Here is a 17909-nt window from a genome sequence, read left to right as displayed (position 1 = left end):
GACTCACTTACTCTCTAGGCTCCCCTTGACCCCGTTCGGGTGCCCAAGGCCCCCGGACGGTCATCCCTCGCGCCTATCTCCCATAAGTTACATTTATTAATGTAATAGACAACCTGCCCGACCTGGCCTGGCTACCCAAATCGCTGCCCAAACATGTGGCAACTACACCAACTAATGCTTGACCTGCTCTAGAACAAAATGTGACTACATAAACAGCCCTAAACTGCCATGTAGATGTCTATGCCCATCCTGGGGATGACCATATCTTTGACATCTGTTGAGAAACCACATCATTCCATACAATTTCCCTTCTTCATTCCCATTTTCGGTTTCCGTTTCCAGCCCCAAAAAGACTGTGAGAGTGCGCAGCGAAAGAAGAACACGAACACAGAGGAGAGGAGAGATGAAGCAGAGAATGAAGGAAGAAAATCTGCACTGACTGAGATGAATGCTGAATACACTGGAATGGACAGAACAGTCCCTGCACGCAGCCCGGAGCGTCAGTGAGGGAACCAGGACAGACTGGAAGCAGAGGCAGCACCAATGCCGGAGACGGAGACGGAGGGAGCAGTGCTGAACCTGCAGAGCATGAATGAGATGAATGCTGGACTGACTGGGGGGGGCAGCTATAAATAGCCCCCAGCCAGAAAACTGGCCGACCAGCTAAACTGGCCGACCTGGCCAGATCTGGTCCGACTGGCCAGATCTGGTCCGACTGGCCAGTTCTGGTCCGACTGACCAGAACTGGTCCGACTGCCCAAAATAATGGGCAGTCACCCCAAAAACAGCCCAGATCTGGGCTGTAAAATGCCCAGGGCTGCATACATACTAAGGCAGCCTGAAAACACACTGACAGAGCTCCTCTGTCTCCTGTCAGACTCTGACAGGAGCTCACAACCAGGAGATGACAGACTGAGACTAAATAAGAGCAGGCTAACACCCCCTCTCAACTCCTGGGAGAGTCTGAAGACCCAAGAACCGCATGTGATGAAGCAAAGAAGCCTGAGGCAAAGGCTTCGTAAAGAGATCAGCTGCATTGGCCGCCGTAGGACAATAGACCACCACCAGCTCCGAATCCACGATCCGCTCTCGAACATAGTGATACTGAACCTCAATGTGCTTCGTACGAGCATGAAACACCGGGTTCTTGGCCGGAGCAAGAGCACTCTGGTTATCCACGCGCAGCTCCGTAGGTCCGGTCTGGGGAAAAGCCAATCTCCGCGAGTAAGCGTCGGAGCCAAACTGCCTCCATAGCGGTCGAACATAGGGCCCGATACTCAGCCTCTGTAGAAGAAAGTGCCACAGTAGGCTGCTTCTTGCTGCTCCAAGAGACAGCACCAGATCCAAGGGTGAAAGCATAACCTGTAGTGGATCGTCGCGAATCCACATCACCTGCCCAATCAGAATCACTCCATCCAGAAAGGGTAATCCCATCTCCATACATGATCCCAAAGGATCGAGTCCCCTGCAAATAGCGAAGAACCCGCAAGGCCGCCTGCCAGTGATCCTGGGTAGGAGTCTGCATAAAGGAAGACAATAAAGCCACCACAAAGGAGATATCCGGCCGAGTGTGAAGCAGCCAGATAAGAGAGCCGACAAGGCACCTGTAACGGGTGGGATCGGTAAGAGGAACGCCAGCTGTCAAAAGCTTGGACTCAGGGTCCATAGGGCATGAGATAGGCCGACACTCAGCCATATCAAACTCCGAAAGAAGCTCGGAGATGTACCTGTGCTGCGAGATAAAAATGCCCTGTGCCATCTGATAGATCTCCAGACCTAGAAAGAAGTGAAGGATCCCTACATCCGTCATGTCAAACTCCTGCTGTAGAATGGACCGTGTATGCTCCACCTGCTGAGTATCGCTCCCTGTAATAATAAGATCATCCACATACAAGATGAGAAACACCGAAAGAGAATCCACAACCCGTAAGTAGAGGTTGGGATCATAAGCGGAGCGCGCAAAGCCACTCTGTAGAAAGAAGCGGTCAATCCGCTGGTACCAAGCACGAGGAGCCTGCTTGAGGCCATAAAGAGCCTTCCGCAGCCTGTAGACATGATCCTCCTTCCCCTGCACAAGAAAACCAGGAGGCTGTGAAACATAAATCTCCTCCTCAAGAACGCCATTAAGAAAAGCAGACTTGACGTCCATCTGATAGACAGGCCAACGGTGGTGAGCAGCAAGAGCCAAAAGCACTCGGATGGTGGACATCCTAGCTGTAGGAGCAAAAGTCTCAAAGTAATCCAACCCTGCACGCTGGGCAAAACCCTTGGCAACAAGCCGAGCTTTATGCTTGTCCAAGGAGCCATCTGCAAGATATTTGGTCTTAAAGACCCATTTCACACCAATCACCTTCCGTTTCGCGGGACGCGGAACAAGCTCCCACGTCTGGTTTCGCTCGATGGAGTCGAGCTCGGCCTGCATAGCCTGTCTCCAAATATCCTGTGCAAGAGCCTCCTCCACAGTGGAAGGCTCGGAATCCTGAAGAATCTGTGACATAAGAGCATAGTTCACACATAGTGAACTGTCCCGCTGGGCCTGTAAACGGGCTGATCGACGAGGACCTGTAGAAGAAGCAGGAAAGTGAGTAACACCTGAATCCTGCATGAGCCGGCGATACCATAAAGGAATCCTGAGAGACTCCTTCTGTGAGGGAGACCGGGGGGTCTCCGGAACCTGTAAAGCACCCAAATCGGAGAGGGACTCCCCCTCACCGAGTGAAGGTAAATCCTCCGCATCTGAAGAAGGCTGTGTATCCTGTAAAGATCCCGAAGAGGCGGTAGAAGAGCTCGTAGAAGACGAAGGCACATCCACCAAAGGGGTAAGGGAAGCCGAAGGAGGAGGAGGAATAGGGGGGGTGCTAAGGGTGATCCTGGAAGGAAGTGAAGGGAGAGAAGGTGGGAGGGGATCCGTCGATGATGAAGAAACATCGGAAATAGAACCATCAATCGGATCCTCAGAGGCCGAAGCCTCATCAAAGATCACATCCCTGCTCACCTCAACCTGCCGCGTCGTCGGGTCGTAGAGCCGATATCCCTTCGTGGTCGTACTATAACCAACGAAGATAAGCTTTCTCGACTTAGAGTCGAACTTCGTCTTCCTCTTCTTCTTGTCCACATGGACAAAAGCATCGCACCCAAAGATGCGAAAATGGGACACGGAAGGCTTCTTTCCAAAGAAAGCCTCATATGGAGTCATGTCCTGTAACGCCGAAGTCGGAGAGTGGTTGCGTATATGCACCGCTGTAGCCACCGCCTCACCCCAAAGGAAATGAGGAAGACTCCTATGCTCCAGCATAGATCGGGCCATCTCAATCATGGTCCGATTTGCACGCTCCACCACACCATTCTCTGATGGTGTGTTCGTATGGGAATACTCCACCCGAATACCATGATCCCTGCAAAACTGAGAGAAAAGGTGAGAAGTGAACTCTCCACCGTGATCAGCTCGAACACCACGGACTTTGGAAGTTGTTTGGGTCTCCACAAACACCTGCCACTCACAGAAACGGGAGTACGCCTCGCTCTTGTACTCCAAGAAATAAGGCCACACATAACGACTAAAGTCGTCCACAATCAGCATCAAATACTTGGCCTTCCCAAGGGAGGCCGTGCCCATAGGTCCACAAAGGTCGGTATGAACCAACTCAAGCGGTGAAGTAGCCCTCCTAGAAGCAACCTGCGGGTGAGGCTGCCTGAGCTGCTTGCCCCTCAAGCAGCTAGGGCACAAAGTGTGAAGAGGAGGGAAATCAGGAAGTCCCTCCACCATCTTCCTCCTAGAAGCCCGGCGAAGAGAATCAAGGTTCAAATGACCATACCGAGCATGCCAGAGCAGCCCAAGCTCATGGGAAGTCCGCGCAGCCAAGGCTGTGAGCGTATAAAGCCCACCCTCCTGTGTACCTGTCCAAAGAGCATCACCTGTAGAAGCATCCTCCACTGTGACTGCATCCTGAGTAAAAATGACTCGGGTACCTAACTGAGTAAGACCATGCACAGATAATAGGTTAAAACCCAAATCAGGCACATAGAGAACTTTGGCGGAGGAAGACCGCCGGTCTGAAAACATAGGTAAAGTCCCCACTCCATGAACAGGAACTGTAGAATTGTCACCAATGGTGACTGTACCCCCTCTGGAACGAAGATCCTGAAGCCAATCCTGACGGAAGGTCATATGTGAAGATGCTCCACTGTCGACGAGCCAAGGCTTCTCCTGTGTGGTAGAAGCTAGGGCAGTGTCTTCCTCAACAAAGAGATGCACAAACGCAGATTCTGTTGTGGCTGGGGCCGCCTTTGAGTCCTTCTCCTTAGGCTTCAAATGGGGATACTTCTGCCAACACTTCTCCTCGGGATGAGTGCCCTTCCCACAATGGGGACACTTGGGCTTCTTCTCCTTCGCATCCTTCTTATCTTCCTCCTTCTTGTCCTTGGACTTCTCCTTCTTTTGTTTCTTCTTCTTGCCACCACCTGTGGCAGCCGTAAATGCCTTGGTGGAGCCACTGGCTCCCACCTCTTTGAGTCGCTCGTCATGCTCCAAGACAAGCGGGGAAAGCTCCTCCCATAGGAGAGTCTCACGGGTTCTCGTGGTGATGAGGCTGGTGTAGAAGACATCATAGCGGGGTGATGGCAGCTGAGTCAACAGAATCATCGCCATATCCTCAGATGATATCAGACGACCAAGAGAGGCAAGCTCGCCTCGCATATCCTCCATCTTCGTGATGTGCTCCTTCATGGAAGAAGAACCATCAAGACTGAGCATCCGCAACTTCTTCTCCAGGGAAATCTTGTGGGCAAATGTCTTGTGCTGATACAAAGACGCAAGCTTTGTCCATACTTCCGCCGCGGTTTTTAACCTGTGAACATGTACAAGAACAGAATCATGGAGACTCATAAAAAGAAAGGAACGGGCTCGAGAGTTGAGCCGATCCCATAAGGCTGCACGGTCCATAGAGGTGCCATCGGACGAATCCACGGGGGGTCGGTCGATGGGCGAAGAAACAAGATCCCACAGATCAAAGGTATCAAGGATGCAAGCCACCTTGCATGACCATAGGGAATAGTTGGAACCATCCAACTTGTCTTCCTTCGGAAAGGAAGGGAGAATCGGCACCTGGATAGAGGGAATCAAGGAAGGCATCCGCACAGTAGATGCAGTCTTCACTGAAGAAACCTTCGCAGTAGATGGAACCCTCTGAGATGCATGGACTGAAGAAGGACGAGTGCGAGGAGGGTCATCCCGTTGTCGAACTTCACGATAGTCCCGCCGCCGCTCAGAGGAATGATGAGAAAGAAGCTCATCCTCTGAGTCTTCAAAGCCTGAAAACTGGTAAGACATCTTCCAATCTGCAAAATACCAAAGAAAGTTGTGCCGCTGACGAAATAGGACCAACAGTGTGGTCACCAACCACCAAGATGCAGGCAGAAAGTGCCTACAGCCACCTGGATCTGCAAAACGCAAATAGATCTGATGGCTAACACCAGAAACGAGACCACCAACACCGGGAACTTGCCCAGACAGAGGTCGCCTGCAGGATAGGAGCAGCCAGGGTAGAAGCGACCTGCAAAACAGCAAAACGCAGGCTGTAGGAGGGTCGCCCTGCAGCAGAGGAGGTCGCCTGGCAGCAAACGCAGGGTTGCTGCGGCACTGGATGACGTGGCAGCCCCTGTGTACAGCAAACGCAGGCTGTACAGCCTTCTGATGCAGTCGCCTGGCTGGAATAGACCTGTTGGCAGCCTCCTGAAGGAATCGCCTGGCTGTTGTGGGACTGTGAACAGCAGCAGTAAGGTATTTCTCGCGTCCTCCGTGCTCTCAATCAGGCGATGATACCATGTGAGAGTGCGCAGCGAAAGAAGAACACGAACACAGAGGAGAGGAGAGATGAAGCAGAGAATGAAGGAAGAAAATCTGCACTGACTGAGATGAATGCTGAATACACTGGAATGGACAGAACAGTCCCTGCACGCAGCCCGGAGCGTCAGTGAGGGAACCAGGACAGACTGGAAGCAGAGGCAGCACCAATGCCGGAGACGGAGACGGAGGGAGCAGTGCTGAACCTGCAGAGCATGAATGAGATGAATGCTGGACTGACTGGGGGGGGCAGCTATAAATAGCCCCCAGCCAGAAAACTGGCCGACCAGCTAAACTGGCCGACCTGGCCAGATCTGGTCCGACTGGCCAGATCTGGTCCGACTGGCCAGTTCTGGTCCGACTGACCAGAACTGGTCCGACTGCCCAAAATAATGGGCAGTCACCCCAAAAACAGCCCAGATCTGGGCTGTAAAATGCCCAGGGCTGCATACATACTAAGGCAGCCTGAAAACACACTGACAGAGCTCCTCTGTCTCCTGTCAGACTCTGACAGGAGCTCACAACCAGGAGATGACAGACTGAGACTAAATAAGAGCAGGCTAACAAAGACTTCCTAGGGCCTTCTGAAAAAGTCAAAGCGCCGCTCAAGAGACTTCAATGGGCGAGACTCAAGACTGTTTGTGCCTATATATACGGCACCACCCATTCATTCTTCACTCACCACTGATTCATTCTGTCAATCACCCATCATCTCTCTCTCTCCTCTCCTTCCACCATCATCAGCTCCTATTGCCAGGCACCAACATCCACCATCATCTAGGCTCTGTTTTGGTCGTACCCTCCCTCGTCCTCAGCTAGCGCTTCCCTTCCATCATTGGCAACAACTCCTACGTGATCCTACACCTTGCGTTTGGAGTCCACACCCACTTGGTGTCATTTTTCACCTATCAAGCAGCATCATCCCTCACCTTGTGTTTGGCAGCCTAGAGGTGTCTGCTCTATCTAGCGTCATGATCCATCAACTAGTGTCATCATCAGAGTCTAATGGTGTTTGTGTTTTGCACTTTGACGGCTCCTCCACCATCTGGCATCACACTATCCAGCTAGCGTCATCATTTTGAGGCCCTACATCCTTGCATTTTGACATCCTAGCGGCTCCTCTACAGTTGGTGATCTCCTCCTCCAATTGGTAACAGCCCTAGAGACCATTGTTGCTTGTGTTTGGGCAGTCTACCACATAACTGCTACTAGCATCAGCTCATCGGGCCTATGTTTGCAGATTTAGGGGCTCCTCACCCTTCGACAACAATATCCCTGCTCCAAGCAACACCTCATCATCCATGCATTTGCAGAATGAGAGGCTTCTTTGGCAATCTCCCTCCTCCAGGGCATCCTTCGTGCTACCACACCCTTGTATCAGATTCACTTCATTATTTCATTCATTCAAATTGTTCTTCTAAGTTTTTATTCTCTTCTCATCAGTGTTTGCCGCACACACTCTGTGTTTCTCCCTACAAAACCCACTCTCTCTCTGGTTGCTATCATTTTTTGATATGGTATCAGAGCGAGAAGTGCTCAGTGAGCCATGAAGATCCTCTACATCAGTGAAGGCAAAGACAAGTTGCAAGATCGGCATCAACTTCTAATCATTACTCTACGTCTAATGCGTCACTGAGAGATATCCTTATTCTCCCTCCCACATTCTCTTTTACAGGTTGCCACTATGTTACCATGGCGTCTCCACCGACAGATGGCCTATCTCCTAGGTGCTCCTATTGCGGCAAGATCGGTCACACCCCCAAAGATTGTCGACATCGACCTTTGCTTCCTACCCCACCGGAGTATATGCGTCTTCCACCAAGCACTCCTTGTATCGCCTCTCCTTTCTAGGCCACAGAGATTGTTCTGTGTCAACTCTCAGCTTACTACACTCAAGGCAATGAGATGCATCACACACCCCCTAAGTCCTCACAAGTAAACAGAGACTCTAAGACCTCATGAGGCGATCAATCCTCCTAGAGGCCACCACATTGCATAGAGGTTTCCCCCACCCATTTTCAAGTCTAGTGGCTACCATGGCCCCCATCTCCTCCATAGCCCACTCCATTGAGAGCTCGCAATTGTTCCCTACCCTTGGCTCACCCTAAGCCTCCTATCCCACCCACTTCTACTCAAGTTCAAGAAGACATCTTTAGGCGCTCTCCAACTTTTGCTCCTTCCAAGCTCGAGATACCTTCTTTGGCACGACTACCAGTACTTCCTTCATCTTCAAACGCCTTAGGGTCCAAAATCAATGAGTTGGAGTCCCTCTCTCTCTCAAAGGGGAATCATGTTCCTTCGCCCTCAAAGGGGGCAACTCCTACTCCATCTCCCATTTCAGAGGGGGCCCTACTACTCTCGAAGTTCTTCACCCACCATTCTTTACTTTCGAGGTTTGGCTCTCTTTCGAGTAGTTTTACCTCCACTATAGCCCAACATCTAGAGGATCTATCTTTGATCGGACCCTTGGATTTTCAACGACGACTTTATGACTAGGCCTTCGTATTCCTTCTAGCATGGTGTAACGGAGCTAGTGGCTTCTCACCCGAGGTTGTGTTTCAAGTTCTACCGTTCATCTAGTCTCTTAACTATCTTCACAAGTCTCCTTTCACATGGCATTATTTGATTACAAGGTGGATCTTCTTCTCTTCACCTCACTCCTCTTTTGTGCTCCTTTTTGGGGTTGAGAGGGGGTGTTGGAAAACCACATCATTCTGTATAGTCTCCCTTCTTCATTCCCATTTTTTATTTCCATCTCTAGCCCCTAAAAGGCTTTCTAGGGCCTTCCAAGAGAGTGGAAGCACCACTCCAGAGACTTCAGTGAGCGAGACTCCAGAATATTTGTGCCTATATATACAACACTACCCATTCATTCTTCACTCACCACTGATTCATTGCATCAATCACCCATCATCTCTCTCTCTCTTCTCTCCTTCCACCATCATCATCTCCTACTGCCAGGTGCCAACCTCCATCCTCATCTGGGCTGCGTTTTGGTGGCACCCTCCCTCCTCATCTGGCACTTCCCTTCCATCATTGGCAACAACTCCTGTGTGCTCCTAGGAACACCTTGTGTTTGGAGTCCACACCTACCTCACGTCATTTTCACCTCTTGTGTTTGGCAGCTTGGAAGTGTCTTCTACGTCTGGCGTCATCACTAGAGTCTAATGGTGTTTGTATTTTGCACTCTAGCGGCTCCTCCACTATCTGGCATTACACTATCCAGCTGGCATCATCATCTTCAAGCCCTACATTCTTATGTTTTGACATCCTAGTGTCTCCTCTACAATTGGCGATCTCCTCCTATGGTTGGCGACAACCCCAGAGACCACTGTTGCTTACATTTGGACAGCCTAACTCATCCTCACCACCTCGCGTCACATCCAGCTACTAGCGTCAATTCATCAAGCCTGCGTTTGTATATTCAGAGGCTCCCCGAAAGAATCGAACCACATATACTTAATCCTCACCCTTCAATAGCAGTCTTCATGCTCCCGCGACACCTCATTATTCCTGCATTTGCAAACTCAGAGGGTTCTTCACGAATCTCCCTGCTCTAAGGCATCCTTCGTGCTACGACATCCTTGTATTAGATTCACTTCATTATTTCATTCATCATTCATCTTGTTCGTTTGAGTTTTTATTCTCTTCTCACTATTTGCCGTACACACTGTGTTTCTCCCTGCAAACCCTATTGTCTCTCTGGTTGCTTAGTCATTTCTTGACAACACCCCCTCTCAAATCATGTACACGGACATAAAGCCAAGGGATTTGGAATGTTGACAAAGAACGGCCTGAGGAAGGGCTTTGGTAAACAAATACCACATTATCCTCTATCTTGCAATACTCCACATCAATGATCTCATCCGAGAGCTTCTCACAAATGTACCGATACTAGATCTCTATGTGCTTCGTCGAAGCATGGAAAATGGGATTCTGTGCCAAGGCTATGCAACTTTGATTGTCGTACGGAAGTGAAGTAGCCGTTGTCTGCGAATAACCAAGCTCCTCCAACAACCTCTAAAGCCAAATGGTCTCACAAGTGGTAGTACAAGCCACTTGATACTCAACCTCTGTAGATGAAATGGCAACTACAAGCTGCTTCGTAATGCTCCAAGAAATCGCACCTATACTTAGAAGAAAACAATAGCCTATAGTCAATCTCCTATGATCAAAATCTCAAGCCCTCATCCAACATCATAACACCAAAGAACCATATGCACTTGCTGGATAAAATAGGCCAAGGTTGTGGGTCCACCTCAAGAGCCTCAGTATCCATAAGGTAGCTTGCCAATAAACCTTCTTAGATTCACTCATTAAGTCTGCAAGCAAACCCGTTGAAAAGCACAAATGAATCTATGTATTTAGGAGCCAAATCAACGACCCAATCAATTGTCTATAGCAAGAAGTATTTGCCAATGGAGAATCTATATCAGCCATAGCCTTCCGATTCAAATCCATGGGAATAGAAATAGTCCAACACTCCAACATCTCAAAAGTGGTCAAGAGCTCCTGCACATACCACTGCTAGGAGAGAAAGATCCCCCTCTCAGTCTACCATGTCTCATGACCTAGAAAGAAATGAAGAAGCATCATATCCGTCATCTCAAACTTCTCATGGAGTACCTCCTTAGTTTGCTTGACCATCTGGGCATGGTCATTTATCAAGGTGAGATCATCCACATAGAGCACAAACACTTCATATGCCCTTCAGCTAACATGTGGACATACAAATTTGGATCGGATATAGATCTCCGATACCCTAACTTATCTCGAAGGAATGAATCTATTTTCTCACTCCAAGCATGAGGAGTTTGTTTGAGACCATAAAATGTCTTCTTTAACCTCTATACCTTACCATTCGAGGAAGAAAATCCAAAAGGCTATTCAGCATAGATCTCCTTCTTTAAGTTGCCATTCAAGAACTTAGATTTGACATCCAACTGGTAAACTAGCCATTTCCTATGGTTGGCAAGAGCTAACACTGTCCAAATGGTAGCCATATGGGATGTGGGTGCAAAAGTATCATGGAAGTCAACACATGGCCGCTATGCAAAGTCATTGGCAACCAACCATGCCTTGTGCTTGTCGAGTGTGCCATCACTGAGATACTTGGTCTTAAAGACCCACTTGACTCCAATTACCTTGCAATGAGTAGGTTAAGACACAAGATACCAAGTGCTAATCCTCTCTAGACTTCAACTCCTATTCCATGGCCTTCATTGATGTTTAGACTGTACTGCCTCCTTTATCACTGTCAACTCCCTATCCTACATGGCATAGGTCACCAAAACATTGTTACTACAAACAAGCTTAGTGGAATGTACCCAATTCCTCCAAGATCGCCATGGTCCATCTTGTTGATGCCACTCCTCGCAAAGTCCTTAAATCCCTGCACCACAAAGTCTCTCACAAACCCAACAAGGAGGAGGCCTATACACCCTTCACCGCTCTATGGTTGTCAAAGTCTCTAGAACATCCACCAATGGGAAAGCCAGTGGAGAACCAATCTCCTCATTCGCAGACGGAGCCTTAAGAGATATAGGCTCCACTGGAACTAGCTCAGGTACCCAACTCACATGGATCTCCAAGAATAGGGTACTCCTCAACCCCCTCAAATGCTGAAAACTCCACGAACTGCATCTCGGCTCATCTAGACATCCCATGAGACGGGATCATACATCCTGTACCCCTGTGACACAAACTTGTAGCCAACAAACACCCGGCTCTTGGAAATTGGCTCAAACTTATCCCTCTGCTTCTTTGGAATGTGAATATAGGCATCACATCCAAATACCTTGAAATAGGAAACATCCAGCTTTTAGTCCAAAATACACCTCAAAAGGAGTCATACTTGCAACGACAAATGTAGGTGACCAATTTAGGATATGAACTCTAGTGGCCACTACTTCGGCCCAAAGATACTAAGATGTCTATCGATGCTCCAGTATAGTTTGAGCCATCTCAATCACACTCATGTTCTTCCACTCCAAAAGGCTATCTCTTGAGAAGTGTTAGCATTAGCATACTCTTGAAGAGTGTTAGCGTTAGCATACTCTTGATGAATCCCTTGCTCTACACAAAACCAAGCTAATTCATTGGAGACAAACTCTCCACCTTTTTTGGATCTCACCGTCTTAAGCTTCCTACCTAAATGGTTTTTCTCCGAGATAAGCCAATCCTGAAAATGTGAGAAAGATTCAGATTTTAGTGATAGAAAATACGCTGCCCATGCCATCTTGTTGTAATCATCCACAATCAACATAAGTAAAGACTCCCCTTGAGCGATTCTATCCTCATCGGTCCACACAAATTTGTAAAAACAAGCTCCAAGAGCTCCTTTGCATGTCTCCAAGCCTTGTTGAAAAACCTATCTCTATGCTATTTACCACGGATGCAAGATATGCACAATGGATGGCTCACCCCAACATCTAGCAATCCATGCACAAGCTAGTCATGAGCTACCTTCCTAAGGTTCTCATAGTTGAGATGGTTGTACCAAGCATGCCATAGCTCGGACTGAGACTGAGAAGTAAGAAGAAAGAAGTAAGGATTGAAGAGCTCCACACCTTATAGACATCATTCTCCTCATGCCCTTGGCAAAGTACTTGTCTTGTCTTTCCATCAAGAACCTGAAAGGCGTCCCTGTCAAACTCAACCATGAGGTCAAGTCCACAAAACTTGCTCACGGAAAGGAGATGATAGCCAACCCTAGAACGTAAAGAACCCTCAAAGTGTGAGTGCCATTATGCCCATCCGGAATCAACTAGGATCACCCTTACCCTGTGTAAGAACAAAAAGAACTATCACCAATTAGAATATACCCATGCATTGACCGCATATGGGCAATGCCATCTAGAGGAGGAGTCATGTGGCAGGAAGCACCACTGGCACAATCCATCCTCGTATCTGTGGGACCATTAATGCTGCATCAGACAAATACCATGAAGAAGGCTCAATAACCTATAAATATAGAAATGCTATTGATGAAGGAGCAGCCACCACTCCTAAAGTCCCTTTTGTAGTCTTGTTTTCCTCCTCGGTGTCATTTTTATCCTTATCGGGACAATCTTTCTTCCAATGACCTATTTTACCACAGATATGGCAAGTGGACTCCTTGTCCTTGTTGTTCTTGTCTTCTTTCTTCTGCTTTTGCTCCCCTTCTTTTGGAAAGCGTGACCTATAAGACCTCACATTTCTAGGATTTCATTCCCTTCAATTGTTCCTCTTGGTCCAAGACCATAGGAAACAGCTCCTCCCATTAAAGGGTCTCCATCCACCCTAAAGCAATCAAAGCGGAGTAGAATGCACTGAATTGAGGGGCCAAGTGCAATAACAAAGTAATCGCCATATCCTTAGAGGAGATCGGCTTGCCAACATTATAAACTTGCATCTGAAGAAGCTGTCGAAGCTTATTCACATGCTCCTGCATGGAAATGGACTTGCTTGGATTCAAAGTCCGCATACGCATCTCCAAAGAGACCCTCTTCATGACAATCATCCTATTATAGCGCTGATCTAGTTCAAGCCATACCTATTGAGCATTGGTAAGATGCTCAATATGAGCTATCATGGCTGGAATACATGAAAGAAATAAGAAAGGACAAATGCGTCCCAATGTGCTTGTACCTTCACCAACTCCACTTTCTCCGAAGAAGAAAGTTTGAAAAGATCCAAAGCCAATGGATGATCAATGGCCTCCATCACGAGCTCCACCAAATCATAAGACTTCAAGATGGCAAGCATCATCATCCACCAAATACGGTAGTTTCCCCTTCTAGGTTTTGATCCTATGGGAGAGCTAGTAACACGGCATCCTTTCAGTCCATAATCGCCTGGAACTCCACATCGATTTTAGATGACATGGCTCCTAAATAACCTACACAAAACAAAGGGTAGCCCCCTCTGATGTCAAAAAAGCAGCCTGCTAGGGCTTCCTCCGCTCCTCCTTCACACACTTTAATCACCAAAGGTGATAAAAAATCGAAATCTGCTGTAAGAGGCTGAAAATGCAGCATTTTCTCCTAATTTAATAGCAAAACCTGCACAACAACAGCCAACTCCCTTCCTTTCCTGCATGTATGCACTTGCATTATGTCAATGTATAGCCCTCATGCTCGCCCTTGAAGGTTACAAACCCAACCCTGATGTCACATTGAAACCTGCTCTTCAGATCTGCCCACAATCAATGAGCCCTTCTACACTCCTCTCATACCATGTCAGAGTGCAGTGAATGCACAAGCACTAAGAGAAAGACAAAAACACAAAGGGGGGGGGGGGGGGGGGGGGGGGGGGCGGGGGGGGGGAGAGAGAGAGAGAGAGAAAGAGTCAACAAAATGCTGAAGACTGCAGAGTAGGAATGCTGAATACTGAAGGCAGATATATACAATGGGCTGTCAGACTATCATTAGCTAGAGCTCTCTCTCTCACCTGCAAGAAAACTGAGCAAAATGACCCTGGGCAGGCCTGAAATAAATAGGCCAAAAATAATGATTAAAAATGACAGGTCAGCCAGTTGTAAACTGGCCAACTGCCGCTGATCAGTTCTACTGCATCAAAATAATAAGAGAATAATGCATCTACTGCTACAAAAATGATGTCCTGCCATGTGGCTGCCATGTGGCAACCTATCCGACTGCTCCAGCCTGCCCAACCTGACCTGCCTGCTCAGACATGCTGGCGACTGCACAAATTGATGCCCAACCTGCTCCAGAACAAAATATGACTCCTGTGCCTGGGGATGACCATATCTCTAGCAAGGGGTGGAAGTGGGATCTCCTCAAAGTCTAGTGAATCAGCTAGGTCCTAATCCATGACACATCTTCTCCCTCCTAAGGAACAATTCTCTCTCTTGCCTCCATGGCAAAGACCTCTGAAGTTAGCACCTCAGTTGTGTCTACAAGGGTATGTGCAATGCAGGCAATCAGGGCTCTTGACCAAAGGAGCTTCTGTGGAGGCTAGAGTCACAGGCATACCAATGATGGCACTGGGAATCTAGCTTCCCTACAAGGGTTGGGGGGTTAAGTATATCAATCACGCGCTAAGGACTGTGCGGGCTTCTATAGAAAATGGTTGGGATACCACTGGTATTACTGACAAAGTCTAAGATTCCTAACTCGTAACTACTCATCCAACAAGCCTTAAGCTCTTCACCTAGAATCTACCTAGATCGCCACCTAAGCTTCACTGCGGAAGCTTATGGATGGACAAATCCATCATCGTATTATTTTGTCTGCAAATAGAGATATGTCAATTCTTCGCTAATGTGCTATCTACTCTATTCTTTGCTCAAATGTTGTTTACCACACCATGTAATTTTATAGTATCTTGTGCAATATATCCTAAGAGTCAGGTTATTCATCCACTCATTTAAAAGTTATGATTGGCATCCGTTCATGCTTACATACATTCATGGTAATGCAAGATATGTATGATCTATTCATAGTAATAAATCTGATGAATGAGGACAAGACTTTGTGGATTCTGCACCTGTATGCCCCAGACGAGATTTTGGGTGGACATCTTGTGCAAGGAAGAAGGGTCTTGTGTGGCATTGTGATGAGGAAGGTTAGTGCTAGGACAAGTCAAGGTTTAAAGAGTCTGCACAGTCCAGAGAGGTGACTAATGCAGGGTGTTGCTTCTGGTCGCAACATTGAGGTCTCTGTAGTGAACCCAGAGATTTTCCTAAGATCCAGCTGCTTTTGCTTGCAGCAGCAATGGTGTAACCTGTGTACATCATAATTTTGGCAATGAGTGGGAGCTCCATAATGTGCTGAAGCTTTGCACAAAGTCTGAATTCAGATGGAGCTGTAGTTCGGACAATCCAGCTATTCCAATATCAGCTACAATAAGTTTTGAAAGGCCTGGAAGTAGTAAATATGACTGAGGGATAATTAGAGAGATAATCACCATAACTAATGAGAGATTAATCACTGGAGATACTAATCTGGATGCTTACCAGAAGTGATCAATCAGGGCTAACAAAAGAAAAGAAATTACTTTATTTGGAATCCCTGGTGATTCAAAGTAGACTAAAAAGGTATAGGAAATAAATCATTGCACTTAGAACCAGGCTGTGTGTCTCACTAACTGTCAGTCCATGTTTTACATATCATCTGCTCCTAGATCTCCCAAACTATTATCTGCATTCTTTATCAGCCCAGGACCTAATGCTGAGATGAAGTAAGTGGCTCGAAAAACAACAAGATGGAATTGCAACAACACTCTTTGTCACCCTTATGTAGCAGCAAAAGTATGCCTTTGGTGCATGGAAAAAGCTTCATATAGCTATGTTATGCATGGAAGATAGAATCAATATAGCTCTGGTTAACTGTAACTTGTAGAAGCTTGGCCCCGCTTTGTAAATAAGGCTTAGCACTATCATTATTGACACACATGGATTTACAAACTCTGGTTAAGATTGCTAAAACCGGAAGAATGGTGCCCATTTTTAAGACAGGCTGTATAAGATGTCTTTATTGACTAACCCACTGAAAGCTGGAATGAGTATATAGAAGTTATGACCGAAATACTTACTGAATCGCCTGATCCTCACAACTTCAGCAATTTTACTTATTGAAGATCCTGGCAGCTGTTGTAATATGGGGATGCACCCCAAGAAATCAACCACTGAAATTTTCAAGAAAAGAGCAATGATTTCTCAGGCTTCTCAAATCGGTGAAGAAGGAAATCAAAACAAGTCAATGGCTAACAGTAAGGTAACTGAGCATGTCATAACAGCTCAATCTCGCATAACAGTGCTCATTACGCTGCATGACAAAGACCAAGCTGGTGCATCACTGATTAGCAGACAGTAATTAACTATTGTGCAGATTAGGCATGCTAGGTGCGATCAAAAAAAGTCGATGGCTAACATAAGGAAACTAAGCACGTCATAACAATTTCAATCTCACATGAAAGTGTTCACATACTGCATGACAAAGACGAAATAGAAAAGGCTGATGCATCATTGATTAGCAGAGGGTAATTAATTCTTGCGCAGACTAGGCATGCTTGAACTTCCATGCTTGCAGGAGGCTCTCAAAAATGAGGTTTTGCGTTGCAAATATGATGCTAAAAAGGGTTTTCTTTCTTTGCGATTATAATCCATCTGAATGAGACTTCATTCATTCGGAGCAGCTTGTTGCTCACTTATAACGATGCTGCTTCCCAGCACCATTAATGATGCTGGGTGCAATCATGGTATACGCCATTAATGATGCTAGTGCAATCATGGTAATACAATCTCACATGGTTGTGTACAAAATCAGTAATGAGACGAATAGAGGGATCTCACATGGCAAATAGATGTTTTTCCCGCAGTGTTAGTAGTATCTCCAAACAAGGTCAGTTGAAAACAGAGCAGGGGGGGAACAGAGTCATAAATTGGACCTACCCTCGTCAGCAGCCATGGCCATGACCAGAAGCTTAGAATTATGATGCAACCGGAGTAAGCGTTCCAGCAATTGCGTCAATTTTTGCGTATCAAAACTTACACATGCCGTGCTGGCCCGGATCACAGCTCCCTCTCGATCCTATTTCTACGATTTTGTTGCGGAAAAGCACTCCTGTACTCTCTTTTTCTATAAGTGCGAGCCATATCAGGCTGGTTACATACCACGTGACGGATCACCAAGCCATATCACTCTCGTCACACACCAAGTGTCGGCATGCACTTTTTGAAATTGGGTACAAACATGGGCATCGTACCTTTACACACCAAATGGGTATAGTTTGTAAAAAAATAAAAAATAATAAACTTACATTACAAATGCAAAAAGTGCACCCTTGTCCGCCACTTTACAAAGTGGGCAGGGAGGACAAAAGTAGGTAGGGAGTTCACCTGTTTAGTAGATAAACAACAAGTCATGTCCTCTCCAATGTGTAAAGGATTGCCGAAGTCCAAACCTTAAAAAAGTGTTTTGATTGGTTAAAGCTTACAAAGTGGGTGTCTGTCATTTGGTGTGTAACCAACCTCAACTGTTATTTGGAACATCACCCCGAGTGGCAAGAACCATCCCTAAAGATGGCAAATGTCGCAAAGCCATGCGCGCACAAAAGGGAGGAA

At 47.0% G+C, this 17909-nt stretch overlaps 1 protein-coding gene across 4 annotated transcripts in view; it reads right to left on the bottom strand.

The window, feature by feature from the left end:
• The window catches only part of LOC148028953 (acyl-CoA thioesterase II), a 235417-nt gene extending 217940 nt beyond the window's left edge, over positions 1-17477 (bottom strand). For all 4 annotated transcript variants that reach the window (XR_015692351.1, XR_015692350.1, XM_087687718.1 and 1 more), the window contains exons 1-2: positions 17238-17477; positions 16379-16471 (exon numbers count right to left, since the gene is read on the bottom strand). Coding sequence is in view for 2 of the 4 variants with exons in the window: in XM_087687718.1 (XP_087543844.1) it covers positions 16379-16471; positions 17238-17259 (115 nt within the window). In the remaining 2 variants the exon portion in view is untranslated. The remainder of the gene's footprint in view (positions 1-16378; positions 16472-17237) is intronic.
• Between the last annotated feature and the right edge of the window lie 432 nt (positions 17478-17909).

This window comes from Lygodium microphyllum, chromosome 11, assembly GCF_053477565.2.
Source record: "Lygodium microphyllum isolate KBCC chromosome 11, Lygodium_microphyllum_v1.1.10, whole genome shotgun sequence".
In the NCBI taxonomy this organism is placed as follows: domain Eukaryota; kingdom Viridiplantae; phylum Streptophyta; class Polypodiopsida; order Schizaeales; family Lygodiaceae; genus Lygodium; species Lygodium microphyllum.
Note: the sequence above shows the minus strand (reverse complement) of the source record. Positions and strands in the feature narration are given on the sequence as shown.